This window comes from Chenopodium quinoa, unplaced genomic scaffold (genome assembly GCF_001683475.1).
Source record: "Chenopodium quinoa cultivar QQ74 unplaced genomic scaffold, ASM168347v1, whole genome shotgun sequence".
In the NCBI taxonomy this organism is placed as follows: Eukaryota; Viridiplantae; Streptophyta; class Magnoliopsida; order Caryophyllales; family Amaranthaceae; genus Chenopodium; species Chenopodium quinoa.
The window spans coordinates 8854440-8875020 of record NW_018742418.1 but is presented as its reverse complement, the minus strand read 5'-3'; the positions used below and the strand labels follow the sequence as shown (position 1 = coordinate 8875020).

Sequence of the window (20581 nt, the reverse complement as noted above, 5' to 3'; positions counted from 1 at the left end):
GCCATCTCCAAGCGAGACTGAGAGCGGGAGATAACTTAGTAGAAACTATCTCATATCATTACCCCCCAAAAGATGGGATCTATGATGAAGTGACTCATGCAAGTCCTTTTGAGTAATGACCTTAATCGGTGCTGCTCAATTGACTACCCAGCTGAAGTCTCCCCATATTATAGATTGTTACGGTCATTATTTGTTTTGAATACCTTAGGAAGTGAAACACTTGTTATGAATACCATTATTAGCCCTTATTTTTTTGTATTACTTTTATTATAAATAAAATCTTTCATTACATGTAAGCATGTAATATTGCTTGACTTGCAACCCATCCAAAAATGGATTAGGTACAAAATATTCAACATTTTGACCCATTTAATTTAATTTGAAATTTAATCCAAAGACTTTTCAAAAAAAAAAAAAAAAAATGAAAATTCTCTTTTAGACGGTTGTTTCTTCATGTTGTTAATGGATGATTAAATACAAATTCCCTCTCCTTCTCTCTCTCGTGAATTCTCTTTCTCTCTCATGGTTTCTGCGCTTATCATTCCAATCTCACATTCCACTCCCTCGATCTTCATCACCATTTTCTAGGGTTTCAATTTCTTCGCCATTGAAGACCCCAACCTAAAGCTTCAATTCAATTCAATTTCAAATTCAAATTCAAATTCTTCCGCATTTCATCGATTCTGAAGCTGTAATTTGCCGACATTGTGCTCGTTTTCCGTCGAAAATTGACGGTGTTTTTTGGTCTGATGAATCGGCGGCGATGAGGTGAAAGAGGAGAGAGAAATGGAGGTTAGATCGGACGGTTTACAGGCGGTGAGGTATGATAAGGTTCCGGTGGGACCAATGTTTGAGAGAACTAGGTTAAAAGTTTGGTTTATTAGGGTTTGTTCCAGCATTTTGTTGTGGACTATTTTGGTGCAGCTTGTTGCCTTTGGCGAACTATGGAATCCTCATTTCTTCGCTGGTTTTTCCCATAGATTATCGCATGTTTCTACTTTTTCGCCTAATGCTCCTCCTCCACCTCCTCTCTTACCTCTAAGTGAGTTCAATCTTCTTTTTCGAACTTTTCGAACTTTTATTTTTAATCTGTTATGAATTCTACAATATTTGTTAAATTGGATGGTTTGCTTGATGTTATTATGCTTGAAATTTGTATATGTTGGCTAATTTCCGGGCAATGGGCGCGATGCTAGTTATTTTTACTGTCGAAACTTGAAAATGATTGTGGATGGTATCGTATTTTTCGAGTGGTGGAGCATCCTGGATGTGTGGTTTATGGTTTAGGTAGGAATTTGAGTTTGCATTGCAATTTTACCTGCCGAGGAATTGGAGACTTATGCCTCGGGTTAGGAAGGAGGGGAGGGGGTTGTGCAGAGTGCGCAGAGTCATCAGAATTGAACGTATTTGTTTCATTAAAGGTAGTTTAATCATTAATTTGATGGCTGAAGAGAAATGGAAAATTTTTACTCCGCACTCTGGCTGTGATTAATGTTAATAGAACACCATGTCTCTGATACTGGGGTTGAGGTATCGTTCCCCATACCTGTAACAAAGGCACTTTAAGAATTATCCTGGGTGGGTTCATTGGAGTAGCCTTGGGCCTCAGAAGTTAGTAGGTTTTTCGATAATGGGTTCTAATCATTATTTCTTACAGTGTGTGTTATTACCGCTATGTACTAAGGACTCTAGAATATAGTGTAGAAATGTGTAATTCCCCTTGCTTTAGGGTTCTCAGATTGATCAATATTTGAAGTGTTACAGAGTTCCTAATACGGATACAACGTATAATGGAAAGGCTAATATTTACAAGATATGATCAAATCTAGAATGATGGTTACATATTCTTTATGATTTATTGATTTCACAATTAGCTTCAACAAAAGTAGGGGACAAGCTAGATTATCTATATCTTCTTTTAATTTCGTTTAGATTCTCCTTTTATCCTCAAAAGCATCGTCAAATTTTTCTATATTTAGGGTTATATTCATAGTTCTTCATCAAGGGAAGATGTGGGCAATGTACTTTTCTCCTGTTGAGATAAGTATATTTATAGAAATAGTAACAAAAGATCATCTGCTGAACCTTTTTGCATTGATATCTGAGATCATTGCTTTGACTAGGGAATTATTTTTTCAAAATTTGTGGCACAAGACCAAGGGCAAGAATAGAAACATTAGTATCACTGCCACGTACAAATTTTGTTTGTGGATGGCAGTGGTATTTGGTGTGACTTGTTTGTCCTACAAGCTAGTTTAAATCCTTTTTCTATGACAATTTACATTTAAGCAGATATGTTCTGGAATTTTTTTGTTTAGAGGTGCAATTCTGTTTATCTCTTTGCTTCAATAGATTAAAAAAATCTGTCTTAAAAATGTCGTAGCATTGAGTTTGTTATATGCTTGTATTGATTTTGTAATTCATTGCATCTATTATTGAATCTTGTGTCAACAGCATGATTTGTAATGAATTGCATTCTGGCATCAAATTTTATCTTGCTTTTGAAACTTATCAAATTTTACCTTACTTTATGACTCATGGGCCTGCTTTGTAAGTTTTTTCTTTGACTGGTAGAGTCTCTTTTCTCATGTAGAAAATAAAGATGTTGAAAGGGTTCAATTAGCTGATCAATTTTGTATTTACTTGCAGGAAACTACACAAGTAATGGTTATCTAAGAGTAACATGTAATGGAGGTTTGAATCAAATGCGTGCTGCGGTTTGTGTTCTTGTTCTTAGTTTTTTGTTAGCTTACTCATCTTCACTTCATAAGTTGTCATCTACTCATCTTAGGCTTCTTGCATTTCAGATATGTGACATGGTGACAGTTGCTCGTTTCTTAAATCTCACTTTGGTTGTCCCAGAGCTTGATAAGACATCCTTCTGGGCAGACACAAGGTATAACTTGTTCGGTGGGGTAAAGTATATCTCTTTGACGTAATTTTGTATAATCCTAATCCCTTTAAATCTTATTGCAGTGATTTTGAGGACATCTTTGATGTGAAACATTTCATTGATTCCCTGAGGGATGAGGTTCGGATAATTAGGAGGTTACCAAAGAGATATAATAGGAAGCATGGTTTCCGGCCACTGGTTATGCAACCAATTAGCTGGTCCAGTGATAAATATTATTTCCAACAGGTTTGTTCCTTCACTTAAAAAAACATTTCAAGGATGATTTGTGGATTACATAGGAGATGGGATTTTCATGTTAATATTTTGTTGACATGGAAGTGATGGAATCCAAATAAAAGGTGATTTCTGTAGCAATGTATGTCTTGATAGATCGTTTAGTTGTCATGGACTTTGAGTGCTTCATTATGCAAATTTATGTTTTCACAAATCTGTTGAGCATGATGAAATGGTAATTGTTGGTTATATGTACCTTTAAATTTTTTTCTTTGTGCTTAGGGCATTTTGATGATTTGGCTCAAGTGTTCTAGCTTTGTAGATTCCTTTAATTAGTGCCTTAATGCTTGAAGGCTAAAATTGTTTATGAAAAAAGAACTTGGAATCGTTAGTAACATTCTCAACTCAATTGGATGTATTTCTATGACTTGGATTGTTATTTGGCAGTTTGAAATGCCAGTAAGAGGAAATCGAAGGGTGTCTAATTTTTACTTGCCTTGAAAGTGATACTTTATCTGTCATTATGTTGGTTGAAGCTTGTTAATCTGCTTGTTTGACCATGTCTTTCTTCTGATAGCCTTAATGGTGACTTCATAGTTCAAACATACTGTCCATGCTAGTGGGCTGTTTAGTGGGTTGATGAAAATGTATGCTTTTTGCTGAAGAAAAAAGTAGTTTTCTTTTTTGTTGGTTTTTTTTCAACATCTCTTTCTATTGATACATTTCTCTTCTCACCTGATGGGCATTATGCAGGTTCTGCCTCTTTTTGAGAAGCATAAAGTGATACATTTTAATAAAACGGATGCACGTTTAGCGAACAATGGACTTCCCCTTGAATTTCAGAGACTCAGGTGCCGTGTTAATTTTAAGGCTCTAAAATTCACTCCTGAGATTGAGGCGCTGGGATACAAGCTGATCCGTCTACTTCAAGCAAAGGGGCCTTTTGTTGCTTTGCATCTGAGATATGAGATGGACATGCTGGCTTTCTCTGGTTGTAACCATGGCTGCACTGAGGAGGAAGCTGAGGAACTTAAGCAGATGAGGTTGGTTTGCTGACATTCTAATAAAATTTCCTGCAAAGAATGTTTGCCTTTTATTAAATGGTATGATGTGTGTGAAAGACTTGTTTTAGTTGTGGTAAATAGAATAAGATTTTGGTTTAGTCATCCCTGAGCTTTTGAGCTGTCTTATTGGTTGCCAACGATTGTCTTTGCTTGAATATTGAATCTGGTGTGCTCTTTTAAGTTTGAAGTTGCCAATTGGGTTTAAGATTTTCTATCCACAGTATTCAATTACAAGAATGCATTCAGCTTTAGATGTGTTAAAAAAGCCTGACTTTTGTGATTAACAGCTTATAGCCACCTTGCCCTGACCATACCCATGCAAAGCCATGGGTTTTATATAATGTTTTTATTATATAGTGTATTGATTGTAGTCATTATACTCTAATCAAGAAAACCCTACTTTCTCTCTCTGCATGATATAAGATTAGACTACACCTACTTTTTATTTATTTATTTTCTTTTAATCAACATAACTTCATTACACTCTAAACACTTGCGAGAGATGTGTTTGGAGTTTAAAGAATTATTTTTTAAATAACAGGATTAAATTAATGTGTTCAAAAGTAGGTTAAAATTTACCAAAATCTAGACTTTAAAAATGGGCGTGTAAGGTGGATCTTGGGTGGATAAGGTGGGTATTTGGGGGGTGTGAGTGCCAAGTGGGTGGTGGAGCAGGGATGGTTTTGAATTTTGTACCTACCCTAGGCGATGGGACTGGGATGAGGATGGAAATTTTAAGCAAGGATGGGGAGGGGGTGAACATCATTTGCATCCATGCTGCCCATTGACATTCCTACTAACTCACATTCTCATCAACTTCTTCATTTTTTATTGTCTTACAAAAATAGTTAACTCGCCATCCATACCCCCCCCCCCTTCTAACTCCCTTTTCTTCCTCTTTGGCAACTGACGTACAGCTCCTATTTCTGTTCGAGGTCAGGCTTCCCTCCATCCAATTCAAGAAGGATATTCTTCTACTTCTTGGTGTCACAAAGTGCCCATAGGATTTAGAGGTAGAGGCTGGTAAGGGCACTTAAACTTATCAACTTCAAGGATGTCAAGAACTCAAGATTCTCATCATAAAGTCTGATGATTTTTGTGGAGGGATGTAAACCATTGGGCCTGGTGTTGTTTTGAGCCTTGTCAATGGTTCAGCTGCCAATGAAACGAAGGATGGATTACGTTGAGAGATTCCGCCATTGATGGAAATGGTGTGAGAATGAGTGTAGAATTGATACCCTAAGTTTCAGTGGCAGGTGGTGGTTGTGCTGGGGAAGTGGAGAAGTATAGTGGGAGAGAGGGGCCAGAGGGGAGAATAGAGTAAAAACATTGGGGTCAAATTTGAAATTTAGGGCAAAATCTTCGGACTTGAGATTTAACTTGTCGAAATATCCTAATTTTTTTTCGTATTTTCTTTAGGCATGTTGTGTGTCATTCACCTTTAATATATAGTTATACTACCTCCGTTTCATATTTTTTGCAACTTTCGGTTATTATTTGTGAGATATAAAATATTCCAAAGTTGCAAAAAATATGAAATGGAGGTAGTATATTGTATGAAAGCTTGATATGTCAATTGTTCTGTTATTTTCTTTTGCCTGATATGAGGAGAGAGAGGGGCCAGAGGGGAGGGAATGAGGAGAATAGAGTAAAAACAATGCAGCCAAATTTGAAATTTATATGGGCAAAATCTTCGGATTTGGCATTTGATTTGTCGAAATATCCTAATTTTTTCTCCTATTTTCTTTAGGCATGTTGTGTGTCATTCATCTTAAATATAGAGTTCATATATTGTATGAAAGCTTGATATGTCAATTGTTCTGTTATTTTCTTGTGTCTGATATGAGATCTTGTCATTCTTGTATGCTCTCTCCCCTTCGACGGAATCTTTTGCTTTAGTGCGAAAAATAATTTAATCCTGCTTTGAAAAGTTATGTAGTCATTCTTGTGCACCTGTTATATTTTCTGAATTCTCTGATGTGATCTGGTATTCCTGTATGAAGAAATTTATTTAGCTTCTGTTGAAATATGCATTTTATTTAGGTATGCATACCCGTGGTGGAGGGATAAGGAGATCAATTCTGAAGAGAAGAGGGCTCAAGGTTTATGTCCTCTTACGCCAGAGGAGACTGCTTTAATTCTTCAGTCGCTGGGTTTTGATAAGACTACCCAGATCTATATTGCCTCTGGAGAAATTTATGGAAGTGAAAGAAGACTTGCAGCTTTACGGGCTGCATTTCCTAATACGGTTAGTGACAATAAATTGTTGTCGAACACTGCTTAATTTTGCAATCTGCTACCTTGTCTGATTTGGCAGACAGCTGCTTTATATTCTGATTTTCTTTTGGCTTTCTGGTACTTGTCTGATGTGATATATAATTTCCTCCTTTGTTTCCAAAATATTGTGAGTGATATATTTTGGTGATCGTTTGTTGGGTCCTCTCTTTGTCGGGTCCTCCGTTTATTGGGTGGGGGTTGAAGTGCTTAATAGGGTGTAATGCAATATGTTTAACTTTTTGTGTCCCGTTGACAGGGCTTTTGGACTTCGTAGATTACATAGCTTTATGACTATGGGACCATTCTAATACAACTTATTGAGCTTTGACTTGATTTTTTTCCGAAAATTATTGTTATGTGTATGGCTCTTTATTTTTTTTCCATAAATTATTGTAATGTGTATGGCTCATTGGCCTGGAAAGAGATGTATGGCTCATTAGCTTCGAAAGTGATGCATTAGGTGTATGTAAGCTTATAGCTTAATATGATAGTGTCAATTGTGGAATGTGCTGATCTGTTGTTTGCGTTCCAGTCTGACGTATATCTCTGTTTCACAACTGCACTTGGCTTTGCTCACTACATTCATGCTCATCATCATGATTGACAATCTGTAAATTATTGTAATGTGTATGGCTCATTGGCTTGGAAAGAGATGTATGGCTCATTAGCTTCGAAAGTGATGCATTAGGTGTATGTAAGCTTATAGCTTAATATGATAGTGTCAATTGTGGAATGTGCTGATCTGTTGTTTGCGTTCCAGTCTGACGTATATCTCTGTTCACAACTGCACTTGGCTTTGCTCACTACATTCATGCTCATCATCATGATTGACAATCTGTAACTTAATTCCTGCACTTGTAGTTCTTAAATCTACTATCTTGGCCACTGTGAGTGGTACTATAGCTGATGTTGGTTGCAACACCAGGAAATGCCAAGGATTTCAACGTTGTCCTTGGTTTTTGCTTGGGCACGAAGATGAAGTTGAGATTTGTTGAATATATTTGAATATATAAGGGTGTAGTATCACTGCTATCTGTTAAATTGCTTTACTTGCTAGGCATGACCTGAATGTCTGAAAGCAATGTGTTTCAGTACTTGACTTGACTCATCCAATGAGTTTGTGCGCAATATTCACCTACTCTATATGATTGCAGATTAAGAAGGATATGCTGCTTGATCCAGATGATTTAAGGCAATTCCGGAATCATTCTTCTCAAATGGCAGCCTTAGATTTTATGGTTTCAGTTGCTAGTAATACATTTCTTCCAACGTATGATGGAAACATGGCAAGGCTAGTTGAAGGTCATCGCAGGTATCTATCATACTTCTCTTGGGGATTGAACTTGCTTAAAAATGAAATGAATATTGAATGAAGCTATATGAACAAAGTGGGAGTTTCTCCTATTCACTTTTTGAAGTAATGGAGGATTTCATTCACACTAATTACTTTAATAATGATGCTGACTATGAATAACCAATTTATTTCAGGTATCTCGGTTTCAAGAAAACCATTTTATTGTATCGAAAGAGGCTTGTTGAATTAATTGATTTACGTCAGAATGGGACTTTATCATGGGGCAGTTTTGTTGTTGCTGTTAACGAGGCGCATGTAAACAGATCAGGACAACCTGTATTGAGGAATGTTATTCCTGATAGACCAAAAGAGGAGGATTATTTTTATGCTAATCCGCTGGAGTGCCTGTGCAAAGATTTACATTGCAATGACGTAATAGCAGCCAGTAACACAAGTGTTTTACATCGAGGTTTCAATTGACAAGTTTGATACTTAGAGCTAATTTGTCTATAATCAAGTGATCACGGGTAAGTCCTTGAAAGAATTTGGTCTGCTTATCCTGAAAGGTTTGCGCGGCCATGAATACGGATGCAAAGATATCTTGTGAATAGTCAAGGGAAGTGGAAGGTGAACATGAGTTCTCGTTTGTACTTGCAGTCTGCTTAAAGCTGATTTAGGTACCAGAGTATAATGATGCTTTGTGCTCAAGGTTGAGTATTAGTCTCTTAGCAAATTTAAAAATTAGTAGGTTGCCTCAATAGGTTACTATAGTTTAATCGTGATTGACTTGGTACATTTCTGCCATGAGTTTAGGAGAGATTGTTTATGATGAAGAGTGATAAGTAGGTATAAACTGATATCATCCTGCAAAAGCAGCAGTTTGGTTCTTTTCTGCCTTTTTTACCATAGCTTTCAGCAGAGCATTGGAATTTTCGACTTCTATTTTCTTTTCTCCCTAACTTGTAAAGTGTAATTCATTTTTCACCTGAATCAAACTCCATAAAAGTTAATATAAGTTATGAAATGTAAGTTTCTCCTTGACTCTGTAGTATAATACGAAGTATTTTGTCCGTGTAAACTCTGCATTGAATGTGATCATACTAGTAGCACTTTTGCCATGAATCAACTTTGAAAATGATCTTCAAAGGGGAGGTTAAACTGGTACTCTCTGTGTTTATGTCAAAGACATGTTCAAGGTATCGAGTGTAATTAGGTCAATTTTTATAAAGTGTGATTAGGTCATGGACACAAGTTCATGATTCTCGATGTGCTCTAAAAGATCACAACTTCATAAGTTCCTATCAGTAAGATTAACATGGGCACATTGAAGGTTAAAGTTCATTTTACTGTCGTCAAAAAGTGTACGTCAATTGCTCAATTCAGGGTGTTTAAGTATAGTTTGTGTTATATTATCATAAGGTAAGGTTCATCATAAAAGCCTCCTTTTTAGCACCAAAAAAAATAAAAGCCTCCTTTTTTAGGAGATGACCAATAGCTAGACCTAAACATTATTAAAAAAAAAGGGAAAAGAACATAAAATAACATAAAGAAGGGAGAAGGGTGGTTGGTACTGTCTCGTATTTTTTACTGCCGCTTCCAGTGGTAACAATTATACGGAGTAGCAAAATATTCAGCACTATAGTTTCCATAATCATAGGAGAAATCCGATAAAATGAATAAAAGCTTAATGATTTTAACAAAGCTATTCGAGTTAATAGGAGGCAGTCTTGTGTGACTACAGCACCATACTGTCGAATATCTCCGTACTAACTGGAGTATGTTGGTTTAACCCTCAGATGCATGTTTAATGTAGTGGATCAACTTGCCTAAACATTAAGTGATAAGAGAAAATTTCAAGTCAAATTCCATGCACCATACGCTGTAATTATATCCCATAGTTGATCTGCAAGATACACAATGGGAGATGCTATAGCATTCAATTTCTTCATATACAATTTCAGGCAAGTGATTTTCTCTAGTAGCCATTATAAAAAAACTGCGAATGAGTTTTCATTGGCTGCATTTCGTACAATCAACTAATATAACTACACCTCTCCTATCCAAGGGAGTTTCTCTCCCTGTGCCCCGGCAAGACCTAGATCCTTCAGCCTCCTCTCTTGGTAGTATTCAAAGCCACCCAATTCCGTCTCTCTTTCTTTGAAAACCTCATCAATCTGTTGCAACACCTTCTTTTCCCCCAATCTTATCGTGATAGCAATCTCAAGCCTCGGATCTAAATCCCCTTGTGCCAACAACTTTTCATCCTACACCAAGCATGAATTATTGTTATTGTGGCATAATTAAAGAGAGGTCAATTATAGAGACACACTAAAACTGAATAAAAATAATGGAATTCGATCTGAACTGGGACAAACTAACCTCTTCGATGGTGGTACTGTAACCAGATAGAGCAGATGTACAAGCATTGCGAATCACTTGGCATATGAGCTCCTCATTAGCAGGGCTTACAGGAAGATCAAGATGGCCCCATATAGAGTTCCTGAATATAGACTCAAGGAGAAAAGCATCATCTCCACCAAGTGCCAGAAGCCTCAGATATGGGAGCATAATAGCTGGAAGAGGCTGATCTAAAACAATATCAAAGTAGGCAGTTTCTCCTATGCCATTTGACTCAGCTATGTCTAGCTTGTCCGCAAAAAAAGGGTCGGACTCAGGTATCTCCAGTGTCAAAGTGTATGCATTTCGTTCTGACCTAGATTCAGTGAACCCATAATCCAAGGCTAATTCAGCATTGCTCTTGTTCAAATCATATTGGATCAATACCTGTAGAAAAAAACTGTTGATTATGATGCAACCATGGAATGTGTTTGGAGTAGTAATTAATACAAGCAGAAGGAAATAAGCACTTTGAGTATTGAATGAACTTTAGAATTCATTATCCAACTTAGATTTTAAGTAACGTGGGGGTCGTGGGCCTTTATAATAGGTACTAGATGAAGCCCGTGCGATGCACGGTTTATTTGTATTTCTTAAAACAAATATTTTTTTGTATTTGCGTGATAAAATTTGTTATTTTATTCGTTGTATGTAGTATATCATTTAATATTTTATTTTAAAATAAATTGTGAATTTCCGGTCAAACAGATAAAGTTACTAATTTCAAAAGATAATATATTATATTTCATTAATTTAAACTTTAAAATTTCATTTGCCAATTTTGCTTATGTGGCATTTGAATTATTTAATTCTAAAAGAATTTACAAATCTCTTATTTGATTGGCTATCACTCAAATTTATTATCTTACATGTCGCGTTAAGAAAATTTTGTCCTATGTGGCTTTCTAAAAACTCGGGAAAAAACTCCCCTTTATATATATATATATATATATATATATATATATATATATATATATATATATATATATTAGATTTGACATTGAAATAAGCACATACTTCAATTTAAATTAGAGAGCGAAAAATTACCTGACCACCAGCCTTCACTTGGATGGGATTCCTAAGTGAAAATAGAAGTTCTCTAGAGAACAGACCAGCTCCCTTGACTTCCCAGGCATAATCTTGTGCTGTTATATCAGGACTGTGATTGATCTGTTGCACCCATTTCTACATGTTAGGTTTATAAAACTTTCCAACTAAAAGTTACTACAGATATCCTCAATGTTGTACTCCGTAATGATGCATATATCAGCCATTTGTCATATCCAAGGGCCAAAGAATATTGATCATGCATTATATATATCATAAAATAAATATTTGAAAATTTCATTCCCAAATTATGTAATTTAGGGAGAATAAAAGAGAGAATTTACCAAATCAGCCATGGGGATTAGAACAAGACTTTGGCCCTCGAGGCGAGTGAATGCTCTTGATCTTAGCATTCCAAATGCCCAAAGAAAGTCATCTAGTGTTATATCGAAAGGGAATAATCGCTTGTTGGGAACTATTACTTCTTCTTCCAATTTTGCAAACTCATTTGCTACTAACTCCTTCACACCCAATGTCGTGTTCAGCAACTGGCTACCTACAAGGATGTTACAGATGACATTATGGTAGGCAGATCAGAAATTGTCGTCAAAAGAAACTCTTCAATGTCCACATGTATACATTTGATCTATTGAACAGGATAAATAGGCGGTGTTTCGGCTCAATAACCAATTTCCAAATAAAACAAACCTCCATACTAAATTTAAAATAGCATATATACTATTCAACACTCTTCATTCCAACACAAGATATAAATGTACCACTCTCAATTCTTGAACAGACTAATACAATGCTGTGTATGACACTTAAATTAGTTTGAGATAGATAAAGTCCCTCCTACTTCCTAACTTCAGGTGATAACAAGAAGCAATATGAAGTGCCATGAAAGAAGTGATTTGAGAAACTTTACCTAGTAGCCACAGAGACGGTCCAGCAAATCATGGAACTACTATATCAATTTGACATCAATACTAGAAAATTGATGGTTTGAATGGAAACATGGATAAAAGTTTCAACATAGACCTGGGTGTGAATTTTTTAGATGTACAGAGATATGCCACGATTCTTGTCATACTAGTAATGACAAGAATCGAAGAACTAGATATAACCCCAAATTGTATCTATCTTTGTTTAACAAAGTTTCATGCATTCAGAATAAAACCTCTTAAGAAGGGCAAATGAAATAATGCAAATATATGATACATCACCTCCCTCTCGCGAGAAGCGTGTGAGCCTTGTTATAGAATCATGTGGGAGCTAGCATTTAATTCAGATTTTCTAACACCATAATTTCAACATGAATTCAAAATAGAAAAATGATGATACCCCCTCGTACCAAAATCATTCTCACCGTGATATCACAATCAAATTAGTAATGCGACAACTGATTCCGAACAGAGGTAGTAAATACTCCCATCTTCCGAATAACATTTTCACCATGATAGTGCAACTGATTAGTAATGTGACAACTAAATACGAACAATTAATGAATAATTTCAAAGTAGAACAATCACAAAAAAGAAAATCTGAACTAACCTTGAAGCTTAGAGAGTTCCTCTTCTGACCTGCTCTGCAAAATAACAACCAAAACTTCATTTAGCTTAAACCCATCTTATACCCACCAATTAAACCACTACAAATGCCAAAATTTAATTAAAAAAACCATTCAAAATAACCAAAAAGCATACCAATAAATTGTAGAATTAGTAGAATCAGGCAAAATATCAATGTAAGGCTTCCAAGCAGAAGAATCACCCAATTTTTTCTCTCTCATCAAAAACAAAGCAACAGAAACCCAAGGCTTAAGCCCATTACAAACTGACCCAATTTCTGAAGCTGCAACTGTATCTGGGTTTATCCAAAACTTCTTGGAAACCTCCAAAACGACCTCGTTTCTGGCTATATCTTTTTGGGCAACTAGTCCTAATCCTTCTGTAACAATCCCTGGTTTTACAGGGCATTTTGCAGAGACTATACCTTTGTCGGAGAGCCAACCCCAGAATTTTTTAAGCTCCGGTGGCGTGTCGGTTTCCGGTGGCCGGAAACATCTGATTGAGAGAGGATTTCTGAGAGTGGGAAAATGGGGCTTTGAGTTAAGGGTGGTTTTGAAAGGGGTGAAGAAGGAAGATTTTGATGAAGGAGTTAGAGTGAATAAAGTTGCCATTTTAGCTTACTCACCTTGAGAATAGGAAGGAAATCTAAATCCCAATCCAAAGGTTGTAGATGAGTTGATGACTAGTGTCGCCACATATTTATTCATTGATCTTGTTTGACTGATTCGATAATTTTCACGGTTTGACTTTTTCATTATTTGTAGTTTTACTTTTATTTTTACTAAATATATTTTCATTTGCAATAATAGACATACTCCGTATTAATCTGAGATATATTCAGATAAGGGTGTAAATGAGCTAATGTATTCACGAACTACTCACAAACAAGCTCAATCAATAGCCAATATAAAACTTTTGACTAGAAAAATAGTGGTTGATTTCATTTATAAATTTGTTCAAGCCTGATTATAACATGATAAACTCTTAGTGCTCGTTTGGTTCACATGGGAATTAACTTTCGATGGGAATTTATATTTCATGGGAAATTTTCTACCTTATGATTTTCCTAGGAATTAAGCTAACTTGTTTGGTTGACACTATTAGAAATTGCATTTCCAATGAAATTTAACTCACCAAGGGGGGAGGTGGTGAGTAATTTCCCATGGGTTGTAGGAATTTGTATTTTCTTTGAAATTGCTATTTCCCATGTTTAGTTTATTTCCCTCCAACCAAATACACCTTCATTTTAATACTTCCTAGAAAATTTCATTTCCAAGGAAATTATCTTCCAACCAAACAACACCTTAAAGGATCAAACTCGAACAACATTTTTAAAAGATCATTCAAGCTCGAGATGGCTCGATGCTCAAACACTAAAAGTATTCTTATCAAGCTTTAAATCTAACAAACTAAGACTCGGCTATAATATCAGCTTAGTCAAGTGAAATTTCGTTAGATTCTTTTCAATTCGTATGCAATCTAAATATTTATAATTTGATTTGATTTTAACAAAGAATAATTAACAAGTTTTTAAAATAAGTTGAAGAGGACAAGTCTTACGTGAGTACGTGACATTGTCTTCCCTACACTCACCGACTTTCTAATGCTTTGTTACGTCGTACTTGTAACCAAATCCATATTCAATCATCTTCGACTTTGGTCGCAAATTTTCAAATTATTAACATTAATACTTACAAACCGACACCCTAATCTGGATGTTGCAAACTTAAGAAATGTGGCAGTTTATTTACGCCTTTTTAGTTATTTTGTCAAGATGATAATATCAGCAAAAGAACCACTCTTACTATTAGAAATGAATTGACAATACAATAGAGCAGGGCTGGCAAATTAGATAACCGGAAAGGAATTGTGTGGTTGTTGCATGCATAATCGTGGTGAAGGCTGTACGAGCACTTGATTGGATGGTGTACATCTGCAGGAAGAAAATTGCTAGAAATAGGCACCGTAGCATTGATCTCCAGCAGTGGCTATTTATCTGGCTGGAAAGAGTGTACGTAACAGAGGATCCCTCATGTGTATTCGGAAAAAAATGATTCGAGTTGAATGCAGACATCACAAGATGAGAACTTCATCAATTGATGTATTCTTCTTTGAACATGAAGTGTTTGCCTTTGAACGACAAGATAGCTTATGTAATCTTAAGAGATAATTCAAAAGTGGGTTTCCGATCAATGGAAAAAATTTGGATTAATCTCAGTAAGACCACTCTCAATGGTGAGCAAAAAAAAATGTCCACCCACTATCTCTCTACCCACTTTCTCTCTCAACAAATCTGTTTTTCCCATGGGTAAATTTTTTTCACAATTTCTCTCCTAATGGTGAGCAAAAAAAAAAATGCTTGCCCACTACTCTCTCTCTCTTACTTTTTCAATACCCCACTATTACTTTCTCTCTCCTACACAACACTTCTTTATTTATTAATTTCATTTATATTTTAACAATATTACTCCAAATAAATAAAAAACTAGTCTAAATTTGTGTAATTTTTTTTTTTATTTGTGTCGTTTTTATCGTTAAAATAAAGAATATGGAGGATTTATGGTATTTCTGAAATTACACCAAAATATACCAAAATGCATGTCTATTTATAGAGAATTAAATTTTATGACCGTTGGTAATTTTAATTTTTTTTTTTAATAAATATTTATTTCAGAATTTGCGTTACAAAAAAATATAACTATTGCAAATTGTGGGGTCCACCAGAGCACTATTCATCTTCAAAAATGCTCAAGTCTTAGGCATTTTCAGAAATGCTCATGAGCATTTTTTAGCTTTTTCTCATTTGCTCACCATTGTAATGCATGAGCAAATTTTATGCCCACCCAAAATGCCCATGAGCAAATTTTTAGCTCACCATTGGTAGTGCTCTAACGAAGGTGGGAGATCGCTTTCTTTTTAATTGTACTGATAAAAGGGACATGTATGCCTTAATCAACCTGGGACAGCCACATATCAGACCGCTCTTCTTGTCTTCAAGCCGTGGAACCCGGGTAGTTCAATTAAAGACATCGTGTTCGACCACACAACCTTGTGGGTTCGTTTGGACGACTTGTCGTTAAACTTACGTGAGTTACGTCTTATTGAGCTATTTCTTGAGAAATTGGGACGAATTGATTGCTTAGAAGTTCTTTTCCCTTTTGCTGGCATTATTTGTTCAATTAGAGCAAAGTTGAGTATTCCTATTTTAAAGCCTTTACCTCCAGGATTCTTCCTTGTTCAAATGGATACTAAACCTAAGTGGATGAACTTTAAAGTTGAGAATGTGTTTATATTTGCTCTTCTTGTGGGAAAATTGGCCATAAGAAAATGAATTGTAGAGCATCTCCAAGATTGATTAAGGCCTCGCTTAATTGTATTGGTGATTTATGTGAAATTAGTGAAGGCCTGAGTCCTAAACTATCAAATAAGAACATTGGCCTTGACAGGATTGAGAAATTCAGGTCTTCTAGACTGAATCTCTTCAAAGCCTTTAAACCTCTTCACCAATGTAACAAAAGGAGGCATTCTACTTGCTCTCCAAGGCACTTCCCCACTTTAAGGGCAGAGCATCCGTCAAATAGTAGTCTGCACCCTCTAGTGCCCAACCAACCTGAACCAACAAAACTAAAATTTTATGCCTCTCCACCATCCATGACCTGAATACCTATTCCAAATACTGTCAACCTCGTATCAATCCTTAAATTTCATCATTTAAACAAATTCTTGCTAAGAAAACGTGAACCACCTGATCCTAGCTATCCAAAAAACCAAAAAAAATCGAGATCAAATGTTGGTGTTCTCCCGGCTTTACAACTAGAACATTCAGGTTATGAAGCCAAACTATCTTCTGGGGCCTTTGTTGTCTCGTCTCTGGTTGATTTTTCTTCTTCTACCATTATGGTCACTAGTTCGACAAGTATTATTGGTGTGGTGGATATACCTAAGTTAGAGTCTTCTAATGGTGCGGGATTTGATGAAGCACTCCCTATGGATTGTACTCCATCCTCATCGCCTCCTTATCTGGATATATTGGTGACCGATTCTCTCTCTTCTAGGCACTGTGCTAGTGTAAGAAGCTTTGCTAAGAAGGCTAAAAGTCAGTTCTGGTAAACTTATGGGTAAAGGATAAGGAAAAGTTCGAAGTTGGTTCAAGAGTCGTTGTATAACTAAACAGGCAGGCGGTAAATTGGAACCCTCTGCTCTTCAGCTTTTCAGGGGAATCAGTCAAATAAGGCAGGTGGTTTTTCTTGTTTGATGTCGTGTAAGAAGCGCAAGGGTTTCTCAGTTTCAGTTTTTACTACTTCTTCTTCTGAGGGTTCGGTGGCCCCCCGTATTGGGCCACCCGGGTCGAGATGAAAGTTGGTGCTTGGAATTGTAGGGGTTTAGGACAAGCGGACACCCCTAAAATTCCTTATATTTTGTCGTAAGTCCGCTTTTATGGTTTAGATGTAGTTTTCCTCATGGAAACTATGCTTCCTGTGCATAGTGTTGCACAAAAGTTAGCATCTTTATCGTTTTCGGGTAGTTGTGGTATAGACGCGGTAGGCCTAAGTGGTGGTTTGTTTGTCTTTTGGCTTGCTCCGTTAGGATTGGTTCCTATGTTTATATCCCAAAATGTTATCCTTTGTAAATATGTTATGAGTGATGTAACAAAATATTATATGCTTGTGTATGGTGCACCGTATATTTCTAATAGGTTGGAAGTTTGGAATACGATTTCTGAGCTCATAGATGCTTATCCAAACGTGATTCTTCTAGGCGATTTTAATCAAGTTGAATATCTTTCGGATAAAGTAGGCGGTAATGCCTTGATTCCGGGTCAGTTGGACTTTACTCAATGGCGTTTGGATTCAGATCTTGTGGATATCCCGTTTTTAGGTCCACAATTTACCTGGACTAACAATAAAATTGATTCGGATTCGATCTTGGAACGTTTGGACAGAGCTTATGCTACTCCTTCTTGGCTTACTGATCATTCGGATGCCACTGTACTTCATCAACCTATTTTATTCTCGGATCATGCTGCCATTATTTTCCGGGATTCAATAGAGGATACTGGAGTTCAACGACCTTATCGGATTGAAAATTGGTGTTTATCGACAAAGGATGTACATTCTATAGTTGACTCTGTAGTTTCAATTGTTGTTGTTGGTTCTCCGATGTTTTCCCTGTCTCGCAGGTTATCTTTCATTAGAGATCGGTTGTTAGCTTGGTGTACTTCTCATAAACGATTGTGGGATATTGATTGGAAGTCTCTAGCCCTATCTATTGGTCAGGCAGCTTCTAGCTTGCATACTCGTATAGGTCGGTGTCTTTTTATCACTACGGGAGAGAAAAAGGTTGCAGAGGCTCAAGCTACTTTTATGTTTTGGCGTCAGCGTGCGAAAATTAATTAGGACGCGACTGGAGAAAGTCACTCTCGTCTCCTTTTTTCTTTAGTTCATTCTTGTCGATGTCGTAATAAAAATTCACACTTTGAACTCCTCTAATGGTTCTTGGGTTATTGATCCTGTGGGTATTAATCAGGGGTGTTCAAAAAAACCCGACCCGGTTGTTCCGTCCCGATTACCCGATGACCCGCAAAAACCCGATGGGAAATTGACAAATTTTTCTGGTTTTTTCGGGTCGGGAACCCGTCCCGCTAAAATAGCAGTTTCGTGGGCCGGGACATGGCTAATCTCGAGTACCCGTTAAAAAGAAAAAAAAAAAAAAAAGATCAAGCAATTGAAGATGCAAGAAAATATGTTGAAAATGCTAGAACAGAAGCAGAACAAGCTAAATTAGAAGCTGAACAAGGCAAAAAAAGAGGCGGAAAGCTGTTAAGAATGACGTGGACAGAAAAATTGCTGAGAACAATGCAGTTTGGGAGAAGAAGTTTAGGCAACTTCTGGATTTTCTTGGAGCAGGAAGTTCATCGGATACTGATATACCAAAGCTAACAACACCAAGTCAGCATGCTTATAGAGAACTTGCTTTACCAGAATACATAACTTGAAAATAAACTAAAAAATAAACAAATAGAAAGCACTGGACATAACAAGCAATTAAGTTATCCTAAGTCCTAATTGATTCTCACAAATCTTAGCATTGTGATAAATGGAAGATTTATAACTTGAAATAAGATATAAACTAGGTTTTATGTACAAACTTATTTTAAAAAAAAAAAATCCGGGTACCTGGGACGGGACACGGGCCGACTTATTAACTACCCGAAGATCCAGGTACCCGGATTTTCGGGTACCCGAATATCCGGGTACCCAGATATGAACACCCCTAGTATTAAGTCAATGGTGCTTTCGTTTTACAAGGATTTGTATACCATTCAGGATTCCTCTCCGGTATCAGAGTCTTCTTGGTGGGATTAGATTCATCTTCCTTCTCTTTCTTTAGACCAGCAAAAAGAGTTGTTAATCCCCTTTTCAGCTCTGCAAATTAAGGAGGCCATGTTTGGTATTGATGACAACAAACCTCCAGGTCCGGATGGTTTCTTTTCTGCTTTTTTCAAAGTTCATTGGTCGTTGGTCAATCCTTTTGTAGTTGGCGTAGTTCAGTACTTCCTTACTCATGGCTATATGTTAAAGGAGTGGAACCGTACTTTCTTGACTCTGCTTCCTAAGGTTGATAGCCCAGAGCTTGTCTCGCAATTTCGTCCTATTAGCCTTTGTAATGTACTTTACAAGTGCATCGCCAAATGTATTACTGGTCGGCTCCGTCCTCTTCTACCTTCTTTGGTTTCTGATTACCAGAATGCTTTTGCTCCAGGACGTCTTACGTCAGACTATGCTCTAATTGCCCATGACGTTTTCTCCTTCATGAATGCTTTAAGGGTGAAGAAATAGTTCTATGCTACTCTGAAATTAGACATGAATAAGGCCTATAATCGGCTTCGCTGGGATTTGTTACTCCATGTCTTACAGGTCTATGGCTTCCCTCCGTACTGGATTCATATTATTCATCAATGTGTCTATAGTCTCTTATCAAGTGTTGGTCAATGGGGATCCGTCTTCCACCTATTTCCCACAATGTGGTCTTCGGCAAGGTGATCCGCTTTCTTCCTATCTATTTGTGCTCTGTATGGAGGTTCTTTTTACCATGTTACGCAGTACGGAGGAGCATTCGTTATTCAAAGGCATTTGTATTTCGTGAGGAGCGCCTTCTATTCCGTCTGCTTGTGATAATCTGATGGCCCTTCTTTCGGATTTTTGCGGTTTGTCTGGTCAAATGATTAACTTGCAGAAATCCTTTGTTAAATTTAGTCGGAATATTCCTTCAGATTATCGAGATTATCTAGCTCGTAGTTTGCGGCTTCAAAGTCGGGATTCTCTAGGTTGCTACTTGGGCTTGTCGGTTGACTTGGGGAAGAGTAAGGTTTCAGAGTTTCGCTTCCTGGTGGATAAAATGTCAAAGCGTCTTTCTGATTACGCCTCCCTTCGGCTTTCTTCTGCGGCTATGTTGGTGATTATCAATTCAGTTATCGTTGCTTCGTTCAACCATATTTTGTCCGTGTTTCAAATTCCTTCATCGATCTGTCAGCATGTTGATCGAATGCTTGCTCGTTTCTGGTGGCGAACCTCTTCCTCGTCCCGGGGGATATCTCTTCGCTCTTCTCTCTACTTCATCTTCCTAAGGGTTTGGGCGGATTAGGGCTTCGTAGTTTGCAGAGTTGTAACTCGGCCCTACTTGCTAAGCAAAGTTGGCGCATATTTTGGCATCCTCAGCTTCTAGTTTCACGTGTGTTGTCGGCGAAATACTCTTCCCTTCAGTCCTTCTAGTCTCCTCGGATTTCGCGGCCTTCGTGGGGTTG

The 20581-nt window shown here is 36.9% G+C and overlaps 3 protein-coding genes across 3 annotated transcripts; 2 read left to right on the top strand and 1 right to left on the bottom strand.

Annotated features, from left to right (window-relative positions):
• Window positions 1-211: 211 nt before the first annotated feature.
• Window positions 212-8803, top strand: LOC110713001 (uncharacterized protein At1g04910-like). The gene is made up of 8 exons (XM_021891462.1): window positions 212-1042; window positions 2650-2717; window positions 2808-2896; window positions 2977-3139; window positions 3881-4170; window positions 6235-6439; window positions 7623-7780; window positions 7957-8803. Exons 1-8 carry the CDS (start codon window positions 787-789, stop codon window positions 8240-8242), a joined length of 1515 nt encoding a protein of 504 aa, XP_021747154.1. The 5' UTR covers window positions 212-786; the 3' UTR covers window positions 8243-8803.
• Window positions 8804-9613: 810 nt separating this feature from the next.
• Window positions 9614-13466, bottom strand: LOC110712993 (fructose-bisphosphate aldolase-lysine N-methyltransferase, chloroplastic-like). The gene is made up of 6 exons (XM_021891453.1): window positions 12913-13466; window positions 12761-12789; window positions 11551-11762; window positions 11207-11329; window positions 10142-10546; window positions 9614-10026 (listed from the first exon to the last, which is right to left on the bottom strand). Exons 1-6 carry the CDS (start codon window positions 13386-13388, stop codon window positions 9808-9810), a joined length of 1464 nt encoding a protein of 487 aa, XP_021747145.1. The 5' UTR covers window positions 13389-13466; the 3' UTR covers window positions 9614-9807.
• Window positions 13467-16674: 3208 nt separating this feature from the next.
• On the top strand, window positions 16675-19616 carry LOC110714556. The gene is made up of 3 exons (XM_021893099.1): window positions 16675-16873; window positions 17224-18081; window positions 19168-19616. Exons 1-3 carry the CDS (start codon window positions 16675-16677, stop codon window positions 19614-19616), a joined length of 1506 nt encoding a protein of 501 aa, XP_021748791.1.
• The last annotated feature ends 965 nt before the right edge of the window (window positions 19617-20581 follow it).